This window comes from Callospermophilus lateralis, chromosome 19 (assembly GCF_048772815.1).
Source record: "Callospermophilus lateralis isolate mCalLat2 chromosome 19, mCalLat2.hap1, whole genome shotgun sequence".
Taxonomy (NCBI): domain Eukaryota; kingdom Metazoa; phylum Chordata; class Mammalia; order Rodentia; family Sciuridae; genus Callospermophilus; species Callospermophilus lateralis.
In genome coordinates, this window is record NC_135323.1 from 27,976,960 (window position 1) to 27,997,420 (window position 20,461).

A 20,461-nucleotide genomic window follows, 5' to 3' on the forward strand; every position below is an offset into this window, starting at 1 on the left:
ACACCCCCAGCCCTCGAATTTTCTGCTTACCCCTTGTACCAGGACTCCCAAGGGCAGGCCGGGACCGCAGCTGGATGCCCAGGTGCTCTGGGCTCAGGTACTTCGACTCCTCCCAGCCTGGAGTAGGTGGCCCAGGATGCTCCGTGGAGCACATTTCTATGATTCACCACCAACCCTTTCCCAAGAGAGGTGAGAACAGATGAGACACCACCATCTTCAGAGGAGAAATGAGTTTACTTGGATTATGATTTGAGAACAGCGACTCTGTTGATTTACTTGACAAATCTCACTGTATCTCATGCACAGAGAAAAAGCTGGGGGCTTTCTCCCCCTCCTCAGCTCCCAATCCATTTTCCCTTCATCAAAATATAGGGGAAACCCCCGTACTAAAGGCAGTGCAGGTCTTTGTCCCCAAAGCAGCAAGAATCAAGCCCTGTCACCAAGCAGAATGTTTCCTCAAATTCCTGTCTTTGCAAAGCCATCTAACAGTGCGGGTCGGCCCCTCACCCTGGCCCTCCGTCGCCTTTTCGTTACGAGAGCCAATGAGTTTCTGAAATTTCTAGAAGTAGGCAAGGATTCTGCAGTGGATCTGTAAAGGGACCCTCCATTTTTGTTGAATTCTTATTTATTGGAAGTGCTGGAGGTGGGGCCATCCAGGAGCACCCTCAAGACGCTGGGGAGTGTCTCTGTTGACAGGTTACCATCCCCAGACAGACAGACAGACAGACAGCCCTCAGGCCCATCACAAGACCAGAGGACCCACTGAAGCCACCTGCAGGCTCCACTCAAGGAAGGTGTGTCTGCAAGGGCTTGGGTCTCATGCACCTGGGCTCTGATGGAGCCTGCAGGTCAGAGGAGGGCCAGCTCCGGGTCAGAAGGGCAAAGGGCTGCCACGTCCCTCCATCTGGAAACTTCTCACCCAGCTTGGAGAAAGCCAGGGGCCCAGGACACTTGGAGCCGTGGCTCAGCTTCCAGGGAGCAGAGCAGCCTGTTCCCTTGGGATTTTCACAGAATGGACCCTTGGCTGAGGGCGCATAGGAAAACGGACCCCTGCCCGACTCCTACTGGCTTCTCAGGCCCCAGGCTGCCTGGCGAGGAGCCTGTGCCCAGACTCAGGGCGGGAGGGCAGGTGGCGTTAGATGGCAGTTCTGTTGCCACGGCGTCTCGGCCTGCGGACCTTGACACCCCGGACCCTGGCCTCTGCAGAAGGCTGCTTCTGCTCGGTGTTCAGGTTCTTCTTGTACTCCTGGACCCACAGCTGACTGGGGTCAGCACAGACCTTCCGGCCCGCCGTGGTGGTGAAGCTGTGGGAAGGAAGGTCAGGGGCTCACCTGGGGCCGGGCAGGGCCCTGGTCCCCCTTGACTTTACCAAGAAGTGAAGCGTGGAAGGGCAGGAGGGCCAGCTCCCTGCACGGACGGCCCCTGCAACTTCCTGGCACATCTGTCTGTGTGCCTCTGTGTCTTGACCTTGGAAATGAATGGGGGGAGGGCCGTGCCGGACTCATTCAGGGTCCTCCCTGTCAGCTGGTGGAGGCCCAGACCTGCCTCTGGATGATGTGGCCTCTGAAGGAAGAGACTCAGAGACTCAGCCTCTACCACAGCGAGGAGTCGAAAATGCAATGGAAATGCCCAGAATAAAGGACAGATGTCAAAGCGGGCACAGTGGCACACGCCTGGGGTCCCCGAGACTCGGAAGGCTGAGGTAGGAGGATCGCATGTTGGAAGCTAACCTGGGCAACTTAGCAAGACCCTGACTCAAAAAATAAAAAGGGCTGGGGATGTAGCGCCGTGGTAGAGCAGCCCTGGGTTCAATCCCCAGGATCAAAGTAAAATAAATTCCAAGGCAGACGGTACCAGTTCCCACACTGTATGGAAGTGAGTGGTTGGTAAGGATGCCACAGCCGGGGTGGGAGCCTGGGTTGCCCCCTTCCAAGCCAGCTCTGATCTGGGGACCCCGAGGCCATGCGACTGGGTACCAGCTGGGGAAGATTAATAACAAATATGAACATCAGATTTCATTGCATGCTGCCCTTTGCTAAGGGAAACTTGTTTGCTAACTTGTGTGAGAGGCATCTATGAAATTACAGGGAGCACCGACATCTGGCTTCATGTGTGACCTTGAACAAGTCATCTTTCTGAGCCTCAGTTATACTTGGTAAAGTGGGAATGATCACGCCCCGCCTCCATAGAATTTTTTTTTTTTTTGTACCAGAGATTGAACCCAGGAGTGCTTAACTGCTGAGCCCCATCCCCAGCCCTTTTTATATTATATATAGGTCTTGCTAAGTTGTTTAGCACCTCGCTAAGTTGCTGAGGCTGGTTTTGAACTTGTGATCCTCCTGCCTCAGCCTCCCAAGCCTCTGGGATTACAGGCATGCACTACTGCACCTGGCTTCCATAGAATTTTTGAGGGAGTCAGTTAAGATGGTATCCTATACCCCCCAACAGTGCCTTGGATATGTTTGGTGCTCTTTCAAAGATTTTGGATCTATATCTTCCTCCTAGTTTTAGGGGCAAGGAAACTGAGGCTCAGAGAGGTGAGCAGGGATGCACAGCCGACTAGACTTCTCGGAGACCCTGGAGGCGCCTTGTTCCCTGCCCCTCTCCTGGCGTAGTACTCACATCACCCCTGCCTTGACGCAGGTGCTCCCGCTGGTCAACTGGTAGCTTACCACTCGTTTCTGGGGAATTTTCTTGGTCGTAAAGTTGAAGCAGCAAGAAAAGGGGGTGACCACGGAGCCTGCAAAGAGACGGAGAAGAGCCATGTCCTTTCCCAGCCTGCTGCAGGCTCTGGACCTGGGATACGGAGCACAGAGCACCCCGCTGGTGTTCCACTCCCTGGGCTGCCTCCCTCGGGGTTTCCCCTGCTGCTTAGCCCTCCACCCCGCTTTAACAATGGCGCCTAGGAACCATGACCTGCCCAAGAGACCCAGACGGGGGCTGGAGGTCTCACCTGTGGGGATGATGCATTGGACACAAAGGGCCAGAAGCAGGAAGCCAGCTATGATGCTCGGGGGACCTGCCATGTCCTGCAGCAGAAGTTGCAGCTCAGGGCTCCAAGGCAGTGCGTGGGAGGCGAAGGCCCGGGGAGGAGGCTGGTTCCAGCAGCACACCAGCCTCCCTCGATCTGCCCTTTATATGACGGCTCAGGAGAACCAGGCGCTTGGAGTCCCCGCCCTCACCACGCTTCCTGGAAAATCCTGGGCCCTCTGCGGTCAAGAAAGAGCGGGCAGCTGCCAGTGGTTTCCAGCTGAGTTAGGGGTTATTTGGGTCTCAACGAGTAAGAGCTGGGGTGTGTGTGTGGGGGGGGTGGGGGAAGTGCCACTGCTCTGCTGGGGCCAAGCGCAAAGTCTTTGGATGCACAGTCAGAAGGCGGGAAGGGATGGCTCTGCTGCTCACTCCCTAGGGACCCTGGGTGGGTCACTCACCTCTCTGGCCCTCAGTGTTCTCAGCTGGCAATGAGTGGTAATCCTCATCTTCCTTCCATTCATTTGTGCATTCATTCACCAAATGTTTTCCTAGAACTCAGCGGGGTGTCAGCCCCTGGTGTGCTTCCCGTGGGGAGAGAGAGGGTGACCTTGTGTGCCTAGAGAGGACCGGGTGCTGGCAGAGGGAGGCAGATCCCGCGTCCATATGGATCCCTCTGCCGTGGCGGCGCACGTGGGGTCTTGGTGGCTTCACAACTTACAGAAGCCACTTAGCCTGTAGGATCTGGGAAAGTCCAAAGGGCCTGAAGATGGACACCTTCCCCAGGCAGCTTCTGACCCATGTAGGCTGGAAGGATCCAGAAGGTAAGTCCAATGTGTCCCTACACTATGTCCTGAGTTTCTGGGGAACACAGTCCCAGCGGGCAGCCTGTTAAGTGTCTGTCACACACCTCCCCCAGGCACCTTGAGATCCATGTGTCATCTCTACACCCACCAAGTCCCAAGTAGGTCACCTGTATTTGCAGAATGGACATGGGATGAATCAACTTTGGGACTATTTCCCCTGGACCAGAGACACAGCAAGTCCACAGCGGCAGGTCCCCAGATGGGGGCAAGACCCAAGTCGGGGAGGCCAGCCAGGGCCAGATCTCATTGACCTTCTTTAAGGAGTGAATCCTGCCAAGAGCCCGACTCAGCATTTCACTATCTTTGAATCTGTCCCTCTTTTCCTCTCTCTCCTCACCAGCCAGCAGGGACAATCCTCAAGGGGCACAGTAGTGGGGAGGGTGACAGGAGAAGTCATGGTCCAGCCCTTTGCAGGTGCTGGGGCTTTTCATCCTGATACCTTCTGATACCTGGTCCTGACCTTTGCACCTCAACAATTCGGGGGTGACAGTCCTCCTTGGGTCTGGTTTAATGACTCAGTGGGCGCTGCAAGAGGGACAGAGCAGGAGGAGGAAGTGGAGAAGAGATGGCTACGCGGGTGGGAGAGTGGACAGGGGTGAGCAGGGCTCTGCCCCTCGCTGTCTCAGTGTCGCAATCAAAGTGGGCTAACGGAAGGGCATGGGGTGGGAGGCTTGGGATGGTGCCGTACCCCAGATGAGTAACACCCCCAGGGAATTTCCAAGGCCTCCACAAGCGTACACAGTCTTCATGCTGTATCTAGGGAGGAAGTGAAGGCGGGGGCCACCAACCCCGCCGCCAGAGGAGGAAGATGGGTATCATAAGAGGAAAGGGACCAGATACTATCCAAGGGCCTTTCTCCTGGCTCCCAAAATGGGAATCCCCACCCTTCCTCGTCTTGAAGGGGTGGGATCTGACAGCCAGAGGTGGCTAAAGTAAGAGTGGGAGGAGGAGGTCTAGGAAAGCAGGAGAGAAAGGAAAGGTGGAGGGAGTGGAGGAGGAGGAGGAGGAAGAAGGGAAGATGGAGGAGCAGAAGGCCCCTCTCTTGGCCTAGGTCTTTCCATCTGATCTCTTATCCCCACCCGTGACCGTCACACCACAGAGGCGATACGAGAAGGGACATTTTGCCAGGTGCGGTGGCACACACCTGGAATCCCAGGGACTCGGAGGCTGAGGCAGAAGGATCACAGAATTTAGCAAGGATCTCAACAACTCAGTGAGACCCTGTCTCTAAATAAAATATAAAAAGGGCTGGGGATGTGGCTCAGTAGTTAGGCACCCCTGGGTTCAATCCTGGGTAACAAAACAAAACAAAACAAAACAAAAAGAAGTTTCTTATCTTTTTTAAAATCTTTTTTGTTATGGTCACTTTCTCTTATAAGAAAGTGTATGTGTATGGTAGTGATATCAGGTAAAAAAATGTGAACTGACAAAATAAATAAATAATAAATACAGCAGAGACAGTATGCAGATGTGACCAAAAAGGGTGACAATGGTCCGTGCATATCTGAAGCCTGAGAAACCCGCCAAGCGGCCTCTGAGGGTCTTTCTCCTCCATTCTATTCAATGAATCAGGACCCACGGAGATGGAAGCAGAGGTGGGGGGGGGTGGCAGAGGGGACACCTGGGGACATAGAGGAACAGGACTGTTCGTGGACGAGAGCAGGGGACAGAAGAAGCACAGCAGGGGCGGCTGTCCTGGCTGCCCTCTCGGGGTGAGCCACACGCGAGCACAGAACCCAGCTGGGTCTGTGGACAGTCGCCAAGGTGGTGAGGAAGCTCACAGACATTTCCTGTCAAGAAAGTTCTGGAAGAACTGGGCTGTTAACTGGGGATGTGAGATGGCTTCAAATACCTCAGGACGTGTCCCAGAAAGGGAGCTCTGGGTGGCCTAGTTAGGACAAAAGTAGATGGCAGGCAGAGCATGTGGTCCTCGGGTGGGTGGACGGGGAGGAGAGGCCGGGTGGAGCAGAGCCCAGGCTGCCTGGGACACCTCTGAACTCCTGGGATCCTCATCTCCATTAATCATCCCCATTCAACCCGCAGGAAAACTGAGGCCCAGAGCAGCTGGGAAGGGTGCAGAGGATGTTATTCAGAGCTCTGTCTGAATTCACTGGTGCTGTCCACAAGTGGAACTTGGGCTTGACCTTGGGGGCAGGCAGCAGGGCCACCCACAGTTCTAAGGCACAGCGTGAATGAGGTCAGCTCTGTGGTCTAGTGACCTCTGGCAGGTCTGGTGGGAAGGAGTCTGAGGACGGAAAGCCAACTGGGAGATGTCCAGGGGAGGCACAAAGCGGGTCTGGACCTAGTGGGGGCAGGAGAAGTCCAGTTCTGTTCTCCACATTAGATAGACCTCAAAAACCTCCCGGAGAGGGAGTGGCAGAATGTGAGGGGCCCCTGACTTGAAGTTTGCCCATCTCCACCTGCTTTGAAGTTTCCTGCGTGGGAAACTTCGTCTCTGAGGCAACAGCATTGAGAGGTGGGGACAGACGAGGCGACTGGTTCGTGTTAGGTCACAGCTAGCAATGAGCAGGGAAATGCAGGCCAGGTCACAAGTGTTCTTTAGATTAATTTAGGGTCCTTCTTTAAACTACTTCCAAAGTAAACAGGAAAGCAAAGTGTGGTAGTTAATTTGTAGAAAAGAAACAGCAGCAAAGGAGCTAATTGGGAACTATGTCAAGAGAACAAGATTATTGGGACTAACTCTTGTTAGAGTCCACTGATGTTGACCTAAAGCCAGGAAGTAGGACTAAAGGTGTTTCCATTTGTCTGGGAAGGAAGATTCCTTTAGCAGCACAGGTGCACTAAGGTAACATCTGACCACCAACTGACCCTAGTACTCACATTTAACATGGGATTGACTGGTAGACAAAGTCCCCCTAAACAGGAGGGCCATCAGGACTAACTAAGGTCAAAAACTTCACCTCTCAACGCGAAGGAAGAGTTGAACACCTGATTGGCAAAGAGTAGAGAGGTGGTCCCCAGTTCTCCTGGTCAACATCAAAGAGTCATAAAATTGGGGACAGCATTGTCTCCTTTGTCATCCTCTGCTTGGAGAGAACAAGAACTGAGATCTGGAGTTTCACCTCCCTGCTTTTCTGTGACAGGTCACCAGGGCCAGGTCACCAGGGCTCTGCCCATGTTAATGGCTTAAGATTGTTATCATGGAAGTGGATTCTTTTTTAAATATATTTATTTATTTTTAAGTTTTAGGTGGACACAATATCTTTATTTTACATTTATGTGGTGCTGAGGATCGAACCCAGTGCCTCGCACGTGCTAGGCGAGCACTCTACCACTGAGCCACAACCCCAGTTCGGAAGTGGATTCTTGACAAAAAGATGAACACAGTCTCCTTCTTTCCTCTCTCACATGCATACTCTCTTGCCCTTCCGCCTTCCGCCACTGAATGACACAGCAAGAAGGTTCTCTCCGGATGTGGGCCTCTCAACTTTGGACTTTCCAGCCCCAAGAACTGCAAGAAATTTCTTTATCAGGTACCAGGTCTTTGGTATTCTGTTATAACGACATAAAACAGACTGGGACATCTAGCTAGGTTGCATTCCAGGTTGTGGGTGAGAGCCATCTGAAGGGTTCCAAGAACCCACCTGCTTAAACCCCTCCCTATACCTGGAGAAGACCAGCTAGTAGCCATGGCCCAACAGACCACGAATGTGAGAGTCACTTGGCAGGGCTAAGATCTTAGCTTAACTCTTCATGACGAAGGTTATTAATTCCCCTGTGCCTAATGCTAATGAAGGTTATTAATTCCCCTGTGCCTAATGCTAATATCTTCCTCTGTGAAATGGGAAAAAGCACTTGGTTCTTGTTCAGTGTAGATCAAGTGTCCTCCCAAAGATGGTCATTCTTATTATAGCAATCTATTTACAAGCTGGTGAGCTGACTAAACCAACAATCCACATTCAGTTCTTCCATGAACTTTAAGTCATTATTACATTTAACTTAATCTTTACAATGATGACCCTTAAGAATAGATGTGAATATTCTTCTTATAAAGAGAGGAAAAGTAATTTGGCCAAAGACACATACTCCCTAACTCCTCCTCAAGTTTGAAGCCCAAACCTGAAGAAATACAGGGTTAATATGTGGGTAGTGAGAGAGAGGAAGGCTTAGGCAAAGAGAAAAATGGACAAACTGATCCTAAAATTCAGATGGAAATGCAAGGACATCAAAAGAGCTAAAACACCTTTTTGATAAAGAGCAAAGGTGCAAGTCTCATATTCTCCAATTTCAAAACTTACTACAGATCTACTGTCAGCAAGAGAGTTTGACACTAGCATAGGAGAGACACCTAGATCAATGGAATGGAATTGAGAGTCTAGACATAAAGTCATATATATAAGATGAACTAACTTTCAACAATGGTGAGGAGACCATTCAATGGGGAACATTTTCAACAAATGGTGTTGGGACAATGGGATATTTGCAGCAAGAGAATGAATTGAACCCCTACCTCACACCATACACAAAAACCCACTCAATGTGGATCAAAGACTTTAAATGTAAGAGCGAAACCTATAAAACTTGAATTAGGAAACAATTTCTTAACTATGAGGTCAGATCTGTGGTCAGATCTCCACACTTTCTCTCACATCTTGTTCTCCCACCATGTGATGGCATATGATATGGGATGATTCAGCCAGTGGACCCTCATCAGATTAGTGGCACAATGACGTTTGGACTTCCAAGCCTCCAAAACGGTGAGGAGCACAAGCAACCAAAGAACAAACAGATAAAGTGGACTTAATCGAAATTTCAAATTTTGGGCATCCAAGGATACTATCAATATGAAAGACAACCCACAGCCCCAGGGGAAATATTTGGACTCTTATACCTGATAAGAGTCTAGCATCCATCTGGATGCAGTAGTAGTAATCCCAGTGATTCAGAAGGCAGAGGCAGGAGGATCACAAATCTGAAGTCAGACTCAGCATCTTAGCGAGACCCTGTGTCAAGATTTAAAATTTAAAATAAATAACTAAAAGGGCTGGGCCATAGCTTAGCTAGAGTGTCCTGGGTTCAATTCCCAGTACTGCAAAAAATGGTTGGAGGTAAATTTTACAGTATGTGGTGTTTTTCGTTTCTTTTTTTATTATCATTTTTTAAAAAAATGTTGGCAAAGAAGCAAGAACTGTCATTCATTGCTGGTGGGAGTATCAATGGTGCCGTCACTTTGAAAACGTTTCCAGTTCCTTAAACACAGAGTTACAATATGACTCAGCAAGGCCACTAGAGGCTATATATCCAAATGCATCAAAACATATGAGCACACAAAACCTTGCATGCTGCTATTCTTAGTAGATTTATTCATAAGAGCCGAAAAGTGGAAATGGCCTAAGTTTCTATCAACTGATGAATGGATAAACAATCAGTGGCATATCTATACAGTGGAATAGTATTCAACTATAAAAAGGAATAAAATAGTGATATGTGCTACAAACGGGTGAACCTTGAAAAACTTACACTAATTGACAGAAGTTCAGACACTAAAGGCACATATTATATAATTCCATTTATAAGAAAAGATCAGAATAGGCAAATCCTATTAAAGCAGACTAGTAGTTGCCAGGGTCTGGGTGAGTGGAGGAATTAGGGACGGGTTTCTTCTGGGGTTGAAGGAAATGTTCTGGAATTAGATCATGATTATTTATTGATGGATGATACTGATAGTTAAATTGTGCTGATGTTAAATTGACCTCATGTTCAATTGAATAATTGTGCTATTCAGCTTATCATTTAGAGGGAATAAGATGGTGAATTTTGTGCTTGTCAATTTTATCTCAATAAAAAATAAGTCATGGGGATCTTTTTCAAAATATTTATTCAAATGATGGGGCCTCAATGGCTTTATTCAGGCCACACCCAATGTCAAAGACCCGGCCTGTCTATCCAGGGTGGCTGACATCCACCCAACAGCCTGCTTTATCAGATTGGAACCTGAAAGGGCACAGGAAGGTGGGTGGCCCTAGGATTTCCCCTGGGCCTCTCCTGGGCACCTCCTGGACAAGCAGGTAGAGGAGGACGCTTCTGTCAGGGGGGTTTGTACAGCTCAGTTCTCAGGGACCCCATGTTCCGGGGCCCTTCTCTCTCTCTTTTGATTCCCTGGGGGTCTTCCTCGGGCCCCAGAGCCCTCTCAGTCAGGTCCTTCTTATATCAAAACCTACTCTACAGAAAGGCAGTGAGTGGCATTCACTCTACACAGTGACAGATAATAGCTCAGAGCAAGTACCAGGGATTGAACCTGAGGTGCTTAACTCCTGAGCCACACCCCCAGCCTTTTTGTATTTTATTTAGAGACAGGGTCTGGCTGAGTGGCTTAGGGTCTCAAAAAGTTGCCGAGGCTGGCTTTGAATACATGATCCTCCTGCCTCAGCCTCTCAAGATGCTGGGGTTACAGGCGTGCCCCACAGTGCCCGGCTGTAAGAGCCTTCTTGTAGGTGAGCCCTTTGCAAAGGAGTCCAAAAGGTCCTTTTTCTCACTGATGGAGAAGCAAGTTTGAAAATACAGAAAGGGGGACGGAGAGAGTGGACCCAGGGATGCTGGCCCGGAAGCAGAGAGGTCAGTTACCCTTTGGGACTCTGCATGAGATGTTCCTCCAGCTCTGTCTGCTAGGGGGCCTAGAAAGAAGGACACAACCACGAGCAAGCCCAGCCCATCCATGGTCCTGGAGGAAATGGCAGCTCCAGTTCTGGGGCAGGAAAAGTAGAGGCTGGGACATCTTTTTATGCCAGAAAATCAGAAAGTGTTCACAGAATCAAAGGGGAGGGGCTGGGGGGGTGGCTCAGTGGCAGGGCGCTTGCCTAGCACGTGAGAGGCGCTGGGTTCGATCCTCAGCACCCCATAGAAATAAATCAAATCAAATGAAAGTATATTTTTAAAAAAGAATCAAAGGGGTTATCAAGTTAAAATGAGGTCAGTAGGTGGGCCCTAGTCCAATGTAACTCGCGTTCTTAAAGAAAGGGGAAATGTGGACCAGAGACCAACATGGACAAAGGGGAGATAAGATGAAGAAGATAACTCCTCCCCCAACGAGTCTGATACAGATAAGTGAGATCCCCACTTAAATCACCCCTGCTTTGTTAAAATGCAAATGTATTTCTTGGTATGGAGTCAGAAGATGGCCCGGGATGGAGGCCCAGGACAGCCTTCTTCTCAGCCCTGTGTCAGACTTCCAGCGAATGTGTGCTGTTGAAGCCACCCAGGTGGTACCAACGGGCTACAGCAGCCCCAGAAAATTGACAAGGACAGCGAAGGAAAGCTCTCCTCTTAGTAGAATGTCAAGTCATAAACACACACACATAAAGCAAAGAAATCACCCACGAATGCTAAAACTAGCAGGCAAAAGCAGGGTGGCCATTTGTGAAGACTCTTCAAGGTCTCCCCACAAGTCACTTACGAATTACAGAGAGAAAATTAGTCACTGGGTGGTAAAGAAGTCTAATTTTTTTTTTTTTTTAAATGTGAGTCTTCCTAGTGAAGTTTGAAACAGGTTAAAGGCCAACCCATAGCCCCATGGAGGGGTAGCCACAGTGGAGTGGAATGTTCCTGACATTCTCAGACCTGCTAAAAACTAGCTGTGGTCTGGTCACTGGTTTCTCCCGTGCTTCAATTTCCTCACCTATGAGATGGAGGGGAGGCAGGGGCGCGACCTCTTTCAGGTGGTCTCGCCGGGTCATGAGAATCCAAGGAGATAATGGACAGGAGGGCCTTTGGTAAATTTCAAAGCACAGCGCACAGACTGTGAGCCCCACAGGAGATCCTCAGGCATTAGACAGCAGAGGTGCAAATACTAGGTCAGTGGGGTCTTTCTGGGCCCCTGAAATTGAACTCCAAGTCAGTCTGCCCTACTGGGCCAAGAAAGGACTTTAAGGAGAAAAATGAGCCGCGCATGGTAGAGCACACCTGTTATCCCAGCTGCTTGGGAGGCTGAGGCAGGAGGATGGCAAGCTCAAAGCCAGCCTCAGCAACTTAGTGAGGTCCTAAGCAACTTAGGGAGACCCTGTCTCTAAATAAAATATATAAAGAGTTGGGGGGGCTGGGAATGTGGCTCAGTGGTTAAGTGCCCCTGGATTCAATCCCTGGTACCAAAAAGGGAGAGAGAAGGAGGAGGAGGAGGAGGAGGAGGAGGAGGAGGAGGAGGAGAAGGAGGAAAACAGTACCGAAAATCTTGGGGCCAGGACGAGGCGCTCAGGGCTTTTCTTGGTGCCCAGGGCTAGGGGACAGAGAAATGTTTCAAGGTCCTGCTTAGAGTAGATGAAGCAGAGGCATTTTGAGGGTTGAAAAATCTCCCTCCTCCCCCAACTAATCTGAACAGATAAGTGAGATCTCCACTTAAATAACCCCCGCTTTGTTAAAATGCAAATGTGTTTCTTAATATGAGGAACACATCCCACAAACTAGTCAGATTTGGTGGTGCACACTTGTCATCCCAGCTACGTGGGAGGCCGAGGCAGGAGGATCTAAGTTCGAGGTGAGCTTAGGCAACTAAGGGAGATCCTGTTTCAAAATAAAAAATAAAAATAAAAAAGAACCGGGGGTGCAGCTCAGTGGTAGAGCGCTTGCCTAGCATGTTCCACCTCCAGCACCCCAAAAGAAAAAATGAAAACCACCAATCCCCCCTGCAAACCCACTGATGAAACGGAATCAAATCACTCACTCCTGCGTCCATCCATGCCGGATCCACCTCCCCCAGCCCTGCCCGGCTCCTCTGGACGGTCACCTGGTCCTCTTCTTGTCCCCATTTTGCCAGTGAGAAAACTGAGGTCAGAGAGTGTGATGACTTGCTGGAGACCCCTTCAGCCACGACACAGCAGGCTCGTCCTATATCTTCCTGGGAAAGCCTGTGTCTTTGTCACGGTGCCAGGTGGACACGCTGCTGGGTGCTGTCCATTCTGCTCCCTGGGGCGCTCTGCAGTCCATCCCCTCCTTTCAACCCTCACTGTCCCCTTGGCCACTCAGCCTCCCTTGGCTCCCTCCTGCCCCCACACTGCCTCCTAAGACAAGGTCGACAGAACATCTGGGGCTGGTGGCACCAGGAGACTGCAGAAGGTGCCAGGAGGGTGGTGGCAGGGGCTGGGGTGGGGAACAGAGGGGCTCGCCGTGCTGTGCGCAGGGGCGGTCCTGGGAGTCACTTACCCGGAGGCCACCCAGTGACCGCCTCGGCACCAAGCGCAGTGTGCTCTCCCCTGACTTATCAGATGGGGGGCCGGAAGTATGGGAGGAGAGGAGGGGCCTCAGGAGACGCCTGTGCATCTTGGCATGAGGGCTCAGGAGCCCAAGGTTCACGAGGACTTTCAGGAAGTTGGCTGGCAACAGGCAGATGGGGACAGGGACAGATATGTGGGGTGGAGGCCCCTGTGGGGATGAACTCCTGCCCACACATCCAAGCCCAGTCCTGGAAGGGGTGTGGCCCCAGGTGGTGGCAGGGGGTGACAGGGGGCAGCTGTGGAGTGCCTTGCCCTTTGGTCTCTGGATGAGAAGGCTTTCAAGAGCTCGGGCACAGGAGGTGCAGACGGTGGCTGAACCCAAGAACACTGCTAGCTGGCTGGCCCAGCCAGGATGACACCCGGAAATTGGCTGCAGCCTGAGGGGCCTGGGGACACTTCTGCATGTCTCGGTGCCACACTGCTCAATGCCTCTAGATGTTGGAGGCCCAAGGGGAACAGAAGCAGGTATCATGAGGTCAAGTTCAAAGACGACAGCAGGAGGACAGCGGTGGTGCACAAAGCCATCCAGAGGCAGCTCCAACCACCTCCGGGGGCGGCGGGAACCTTCCAGCAGGGGGCGCTGTGCAAGCCGCCCTTGGCTGATAGCCACACAGGCGGCTCAGGCTCCGATGAGGAAGTCCTGCCATCCCTGGCCATCTGGGATCTGGGCAGCACCCATTTTAGACTCAATGGCCTGAGAGCTCAGAGTCCACTAGAAAAACAAACACATAAACAAGGGACTTCAGGGTAGCATGATAAGGCCTAAGGAGCAGAGGCGTTGGAGCAGCCAGGCCTGGGTGCAGATCCTGGCTGAACCAGCAGTGGCTCTGCCATCAGGAAGTGGAGGTGAAACCCCTTCCTTCCTGGGGTATCAGGAGGGGCGCAGGGGCACCGCCGTGCATGCCTTCCTGGCGCTGCACCTCATGCGGTAAACGTTAATGAGCTGGAATTGCTCCTACCATGCACTTGCGAGTACAAAGGGCTCTTGGTGGGGATCAGGGACGTTTCAGAGAGGGACAGGGAGGAGATCCAGGTGGAAAAGGTGCGAGGGCCTCCCAGAGCATGGGCAGAGAGCGGCCTGGGGAACAGGGGACGTGGCTGTGTTTCTGGAAACTGAGTAAGGAGGTGAGGTTGGCAGGTCGGGGCAGGGAGAGGGACAGTGCTCAAAGTCCCCACGCTCCCTGCCCTGAGCACACGGAGCGTGTCATTCACTAAAGCCCTCCCAGGCTGAAGGATACCAAATACCTTGACAGGGCTGGGTTGACAGGCGGCCAGGGGGCCAGTGGTGTGCTGGTCAGGGTTCACAACTCGCTCTCTGATCAGTAGCGTTTGCCAATTTCTGTGCTGTCAACATTTCCACCATGGTTCCCAAGCTACCAAGAGGATGTCCCTGACGTGGAGTTGAAGACAGAGTCACGGTTGGCTCTCTCAGATGGGTGTGAGCTGGCTTTGGTGTACCACAGGGTGGAACTCAGGCAGGGTAAGGTCTTGGGTGTTCGTGGTCATCAAGTCCTGGGAGACACATGGAAGAGAAGAGTGGTGTTCAGAGGGACGTTGGGAGACATGCACGAACCTGAGGCCCCCTGGGAGCAGGTAGGTGCAGGAGGGAGACGGCCATGAGCGCGTGTGAGGGGACCTTCCTGATGTCGCATAGCTAGGGAGGTCCTGCCCTGAGGAGGCAAGAGTTCCAGCTCTAACCATCCAGTTTTTCTGCCCTGCCTCTAGGACTCATCCTTCATGTCAAAATAGCTCCTGTTTAGATGTCAAAAATACTCCAAATTCTGATGATGCACAAAATCTGGTGGCTGAGGACCCCACAGAAAGGAGAAGTGAAAGGGTTTTCTTCCTGAAGGACCTGCACAGCTGGATTTCTTCCCTAACTCAGAAAAACCTGAAGGAGGAGCTGGGTTTGCAGAGGCCCCACTCCCCCACTGGGCTGCTCAAGGACATCGAGGACATCAAGGGTCTGCATCTGCTCATCGTTCAACCCCAAAGCTCAAGGGATCAGTTAGAATAGCCAGGAATCTTGCTTCCCCAGTTGTGGGGCCACAAAACCCTGGGCAGGGGACAACGGGCAGGAGCTCTGGCCACAAAGGAAGTCACTGAGTAAGCAGATGATTAGTTACCCAGTAAGTCTTGGAGCCTAAGGAAGGGGGGGCCCATGGGGGAGATGGGGGGCACCAGGACAGACAGCGACACTGACCAGGGACATGGGAAGATTCCCAACACCAAACTTCATACTGTGTCCGTGAACCATCTCAGCCTCAGCAGGCTCCTAACCTTGCTGGGGAGACAGGGCTCCAAGAGAGCCCTGTGCTCATTCTTCCACCCAGAACATGAGGGAATTGTCCAGTGACTCCTGCTCCCCTGCCCTAGTTCCTCTCCCAAGTTCTTGCTCCTGTGGACAGTGACCCTCTAGAAGGGCTTGTTGCAGTCCCATCAATATGTATAACTATGATGCATTAATTAAAAATGTGTGGTGGGGGGGAGAAGAATGGCTAATTGCACCCAAACGGGTGACCCACACCTGTCATCGCAGTGACTTGGGAGGCTGAGAAAGGAGGATTTCAAGTTTGAGGCCAGCCTGGGCAATTTAGGAAGAGCCTGTCTCAAAAGAAAAAAAATAAAATCTTTTGGGGGATCTAGCTCAGGGGTAGCGTGCACCTGGATTCAATTCCCACACAAAGTGCCCCCCTCCCACACAAAGTGGCTCCTTTCAAGGAATGATCCTATGGACACAGTTTCCTAGAATATGACCACTCCAATAGGAGACAGCATCTACACAACACGCAGTTCTGACTATTTTGTAATTTTTCAAGAGACACGAAGAAAACACTGCATCAAGAGCTGATAGACCTAGATGCCATTCCAGCTCTGTTACTAGCTGAGTGGGCACAAGCCACGTGCTCTCCCCAGGACCTCAGTTTTCCCAGCTGTAATATGGGCGTCAGCCTGGAAATGTCGTCAAGAACGTAGCTGAGTCGGTGTGAGACGAGAACCCCCATTCAGAAATGAAGGCTGAATAGTCTTCTTTGGCGGGACCATGGATGGTGATCTCCAGGAAGTAAGGAAGGAATGATAAACGGTAAATAGGTGATAAATAGAAAAGACCATCTTTGTTGAAAAAAGTCACAAACAGACACGTGGTCATATGTGACAGTTTAAAGCAAAAAATAAAGACACTATGCTGTGTGTTATTACATATGTCGATGTGATACACGTAACCACAGCCTGAAGGGTCAAAGGCAGTGCCCTGTACAGGTGCCCACAGGGTGTTGAGTCTGAGGAGACTGTGGATCTACATAAATGATCTACACTGTATTCCTAGCATAACCACCAAGAAGGAGACACAAAGAGATAGCAAGAGTCAATACATGAATCGAATGAAATTCTAATTGTAAATATGCAATCAACTCCCAAAAAAGGCAAGAAAGAACACAGCAGTACAAAACAAACAAACAACGAAACAGGACCGCCAGGCTCAGCAGCGTATACCTGCAATCCCAGGGGCTTTGGGAGGCTGAGGCGGGAGGATCATGAGTTCAAAGCCAGCCTCAGCAATGGTGAGACCCTAAGCAACTCAGTGAGACCCTGTCTCTAAATAAAATACAAAATAGGGCTGGGGATGTGGCTCAGTGTTTGAGTGCCCCTGAGTTCAATCCCTGGGATCTAAAAAAAAAAAAAAAAAAAAAGGGGGGGAACAATAAACTGATAGAATTAATCCAATTATAGCAATAATTATATTAAATGCTAATGGACCCTATCAGGGCCCCCCAAGACTACTGCTACGTTTGCAAATTCATTAGAAAGATCCTAGAAAAATCAGCCTAGGGTTATTATATTTATGGCTGAGGTTTGTCACACGGATGTTTTAAGGACGCATGGCTGGATCACAGTCACAGTGGCATCTGGAGGAATCTGTGAGCAGGTCTCCTTACGCTCCCTCCCTCCCAGAAATGAGAAAACAGACACTCTTCTCCCAGCCACGGAACGCAGCACTGTTTGTGTGACCCTGCCCAGAGAAGCCCGTTAGGGATCGGTGTGCAGGATGTCCACTGAGGCTGGCCAGGTAGACACGCTCTACCTAGAAGGCACCAGAACTCCAGCCTCCCAGGAGGAACTCGGGGTTCAGAACAAAGCACATTGTCTGCACCGTGCTCTAGGCTCTGAGGAGAACCATCTTATCAGTTAACTGGCGGCTGGGAACAGGACGGGAGCCAAGTTCCCAGATGCCAATCAAAGGCCACCTTGGCAAGCAGGCCTCTCTAGGGACAGGTCTGAGCTCCGCGCTATACTAAATGGCAGATAAAAGGTGCGGATTGTCAGACGGAGTAAAAGAGCCAGATCTCACTGTAAGCTGCCTACAAAAGACAAATTTTAAAGGTAAAGACACAGATAGGCTGAAAATAAAAAGTCCAGAGAGACACACGATACAAATGGAGGGAGGGACGATTCATCTTGCTCACCGGGAAGGCACCACAAGCATAAATAAGTGTGCACCTAGTGACAGACCTTAAAGATAAATGAAGCAAAAATCGCCAGAATTAAAGGGAGAAATAGACAAATTCACTACTTTCTTTGGAGGTTTTTGTTTGTTTTGTTTTTTAATTTGTTTGTCTTTGTCTTTGCAGTACAGGGGATTGAAACCAGGGGCACGGTACCCTGAGCTACATCCCCAGCACTTTTTTTGTTTTTGTTTTGTTTTGGTACCAGGCACTCAACCCCTGAGCCAAATCACTAAGCTCTTTTTTTTTTTTTTTTTTTAATTTTATTTAGAGACAGGGTCTCACTGAGTTGCTTAGCACCTGCTGTTGCTGAGGCTGGCTTTGAACTCATGATCCTTCTGCCTCAGCCTCCTGAGTCGCTGGGATTACAGGTGTGCCCCACTTCGCCCGGCATAGTTGGGAATTTTAATTCAGCTCTCTCAGTAATTGATAGTACATATAGATGAAAATTGATAAGGATATAAAAAACTGGAATCACCTTGTCCTGACACTTACAGAAGGCTACATTCAAAAAATGCTTGACATTCATTTACTTTTCTTAAACATACATCATATGGCCACTGAGATATACTATACATCTGACCAATGGCCCCATATATTCAAAATAAGAAGTGTTAGGGAATATGTCCTCCAACTGCAATGGAATTAAATTAAAATCAGTAATAACAATGGGTCTAGGAAAAAAAATGAGAATTTAACACATTTCTAAATAATCCACAGGTTAAAGGAAGAGTTAGAGGAATATTATAAAAGATTTTGAGTTGAATGATAAAGGAAACATGACAAATCATTATGTACAACTATAATACACCAATAAAAATATGGAAAAAAATGCAAAAAAATCAAAAGTTTTGGGGCTGGGATTGTGGCTCAGAGGTAGAGCGCTTGTCTAGCTCGTGCGAGGCCATGGGTTGGATTCTCAGTACAACATAAAAAAATAAAATAAAATAAAGATATGTGTCCACCTATAAGTAAAAAATAAAAATTAAAAAATAAAAAGTTGTGGGGGTCATGTGCATGTTCTACCACCACAACAAAAAAATTCAGGGATTCAGCTAACCTAATGTTTAGAGGTAAATGTACAGCTCTTAAGCCTGTGTTAAGACTCACACGTGCACACACACACACACACACACACACACAGGAAGAGAGAGAGAGAGAGGTGAAAATCAATGACCTGGGCTGGGGTTGTGGCTCAGTGGTAGAGCGTTTGCCTAGCATGCACGAGCCACTGGGTTTGATCCTCAGCACCACATAAATGTAAAATAAAGATATCGTGTCCACCTAAAACTAAAAATAAATATTTTTTTAAAAGAAAGAAAATCAATGACCTAAGCTTCCATCTTTAGAAATGAAAAGAATACTAAATGTCAACCCAAAAGCAAGTGAAAAGAGGGAAATAATAGAAACTGGCACAGTGGTGCACTCCTGTAATCCCAGCAATTTGGGAGGCTGAGGCAGGAGGATCGCAAGTTCAAAGCCAGCCTCAGCAATTTAGTGAGGTCCTAAGCAACTTAGTGAGAACCTGTCTCTAAATAAAACACAGTAAAAATGGCTGGGGATGTGGCTCTTGGTTAAGCGCTCCTTGGTTCAATCCCTGGTACCAAACATAAAAGCAAATATTAACCAATCAATAAAATACACCGTATCAACAAAATAAGGAGCAAAACTATCACCGGCTCAGTGGATTCTGGTGTTCTCCATCAGAAACAGATGAACTCCAACTGGCGTGGGAACGAGAGTCTATTGGGACTTCTGGTGAAGTCACAGCAGGTCCTGGGACAGGAGAGCTAGTTTTGTTCAAGGGAGAGGCTGGAGTCGAGGGATGGAGCTGGCTGTCAGTGCCTTTTGAAGGGTGTTTTTCTCTTTCTAAGCAGCACTTGGATTTTGAGGGAGGGGCGGCGCCCCCAGCACCCACATCCCGTCTCTGGTTTTGATGCTGCGTCTGTAGACACATCTCTGCCCTGAGATGGCCACGAGCCACTGCTGAGGGCCCGTGAGTGGGGAGGGGGAGAAAATGCAAGTCACATGAGTAACAGGGTCCTGGGAACTGGCTGCTCCTGTGACTCCTCCACAGCTTTATCCTATGTGTTGTCTGTCCTTGGAGGCTCCTGGTGAGGGTCCCCTGGCTCTAATGACAGCTGAGTTTCTGAGGCTGGTCAGACAGGGCTGGTGAGTGAGGAGGTGAGGAAGGGCACGAGCAAGCTCTCAGGAGCTGAGGAGCCAGGAGTTAGGTCCTGGGGTGCATCTGCTCTTTTTCAGGGGATCTGACCATCTCATCCTCTGCTCAACGTTTTCGCTATCTTAACCTTGATAAGTGCTGCTCCTCGTGGCGGGCTGTGTCTCCAAACCACAGGGTCAGCCAGGCACGTCGATGCACACCTGTAATCCCAGCAGCTCAGGAGGCTGAGGCAGGAGGATCATGAGTCCAAAGCCAGCCTCAGCAACTTAGTGAGGCCCGAAGCAACTCAGTGAGATGCTGTCTCTAAATAAAATATAAAAAGGACTGGGGATGTGGCTCAGTGAGTAAGTGCCCCCCAGGTTCAATCCCCAGTACAAGGAGAAAAAAAGAATGATGTAATTAGAAGTAAATTTAACTAAGGAGGTGAAAACATTTATATACTGAAATGACAAAACACTGTCAAAAGAAATTAAAGAAAATAAAAGGAAAAACATCCTATGTGCATGGTTGGTATACTTAATCTTATTAAAATGGAACTAATCCCCAAAGTTATTTATAGATTCAGCACAAACACTACAAGCAGAATGTCAACAGGTTTCTTTGCAGAAATCAACAAGCTGACTCTAAAATTCATATGAAAATTTAAGAGATCTAGAATAGCCCAAAAAAATCCTGAAAAGGAAGAATAAAGTTGGAAGACTCACATTTCTTGATTTC

At 49.7% G+C, this 20,461-nt stretch overlaps 1 protein-coding gene across 1 annotated transcript; it reads right to left on the reverse strand.

Annotated features, from left to right (window-relative positions):
• Positions 1–300: 300 nt before the first annotated feature.
• Ccl24 (C-C motif chemokine ligand 24) lies at positions 301–3,095 on the reverse strand. The gene is made up of 3 exons (XM_076840686.2): positions 2,954–3,095; positions 2,623–2,740; positions 301–1,304 (listed from the first exon to the last, which is right to left on the reverse strand). Exons 1-3 carry the CDS (start codon positions 3,024–3,026, stop codon positions 1,136–1,138), a joined length of 360 nt encoding a protein of 119 aa, XP_076696801.1. The 5' UTR covers positions 3,027–3,095; the 3' UTR covers positions 301–1,135.
• Between the last annotated feature and the right edge of the window lie 17,366 nt (positions 3,096–20,461).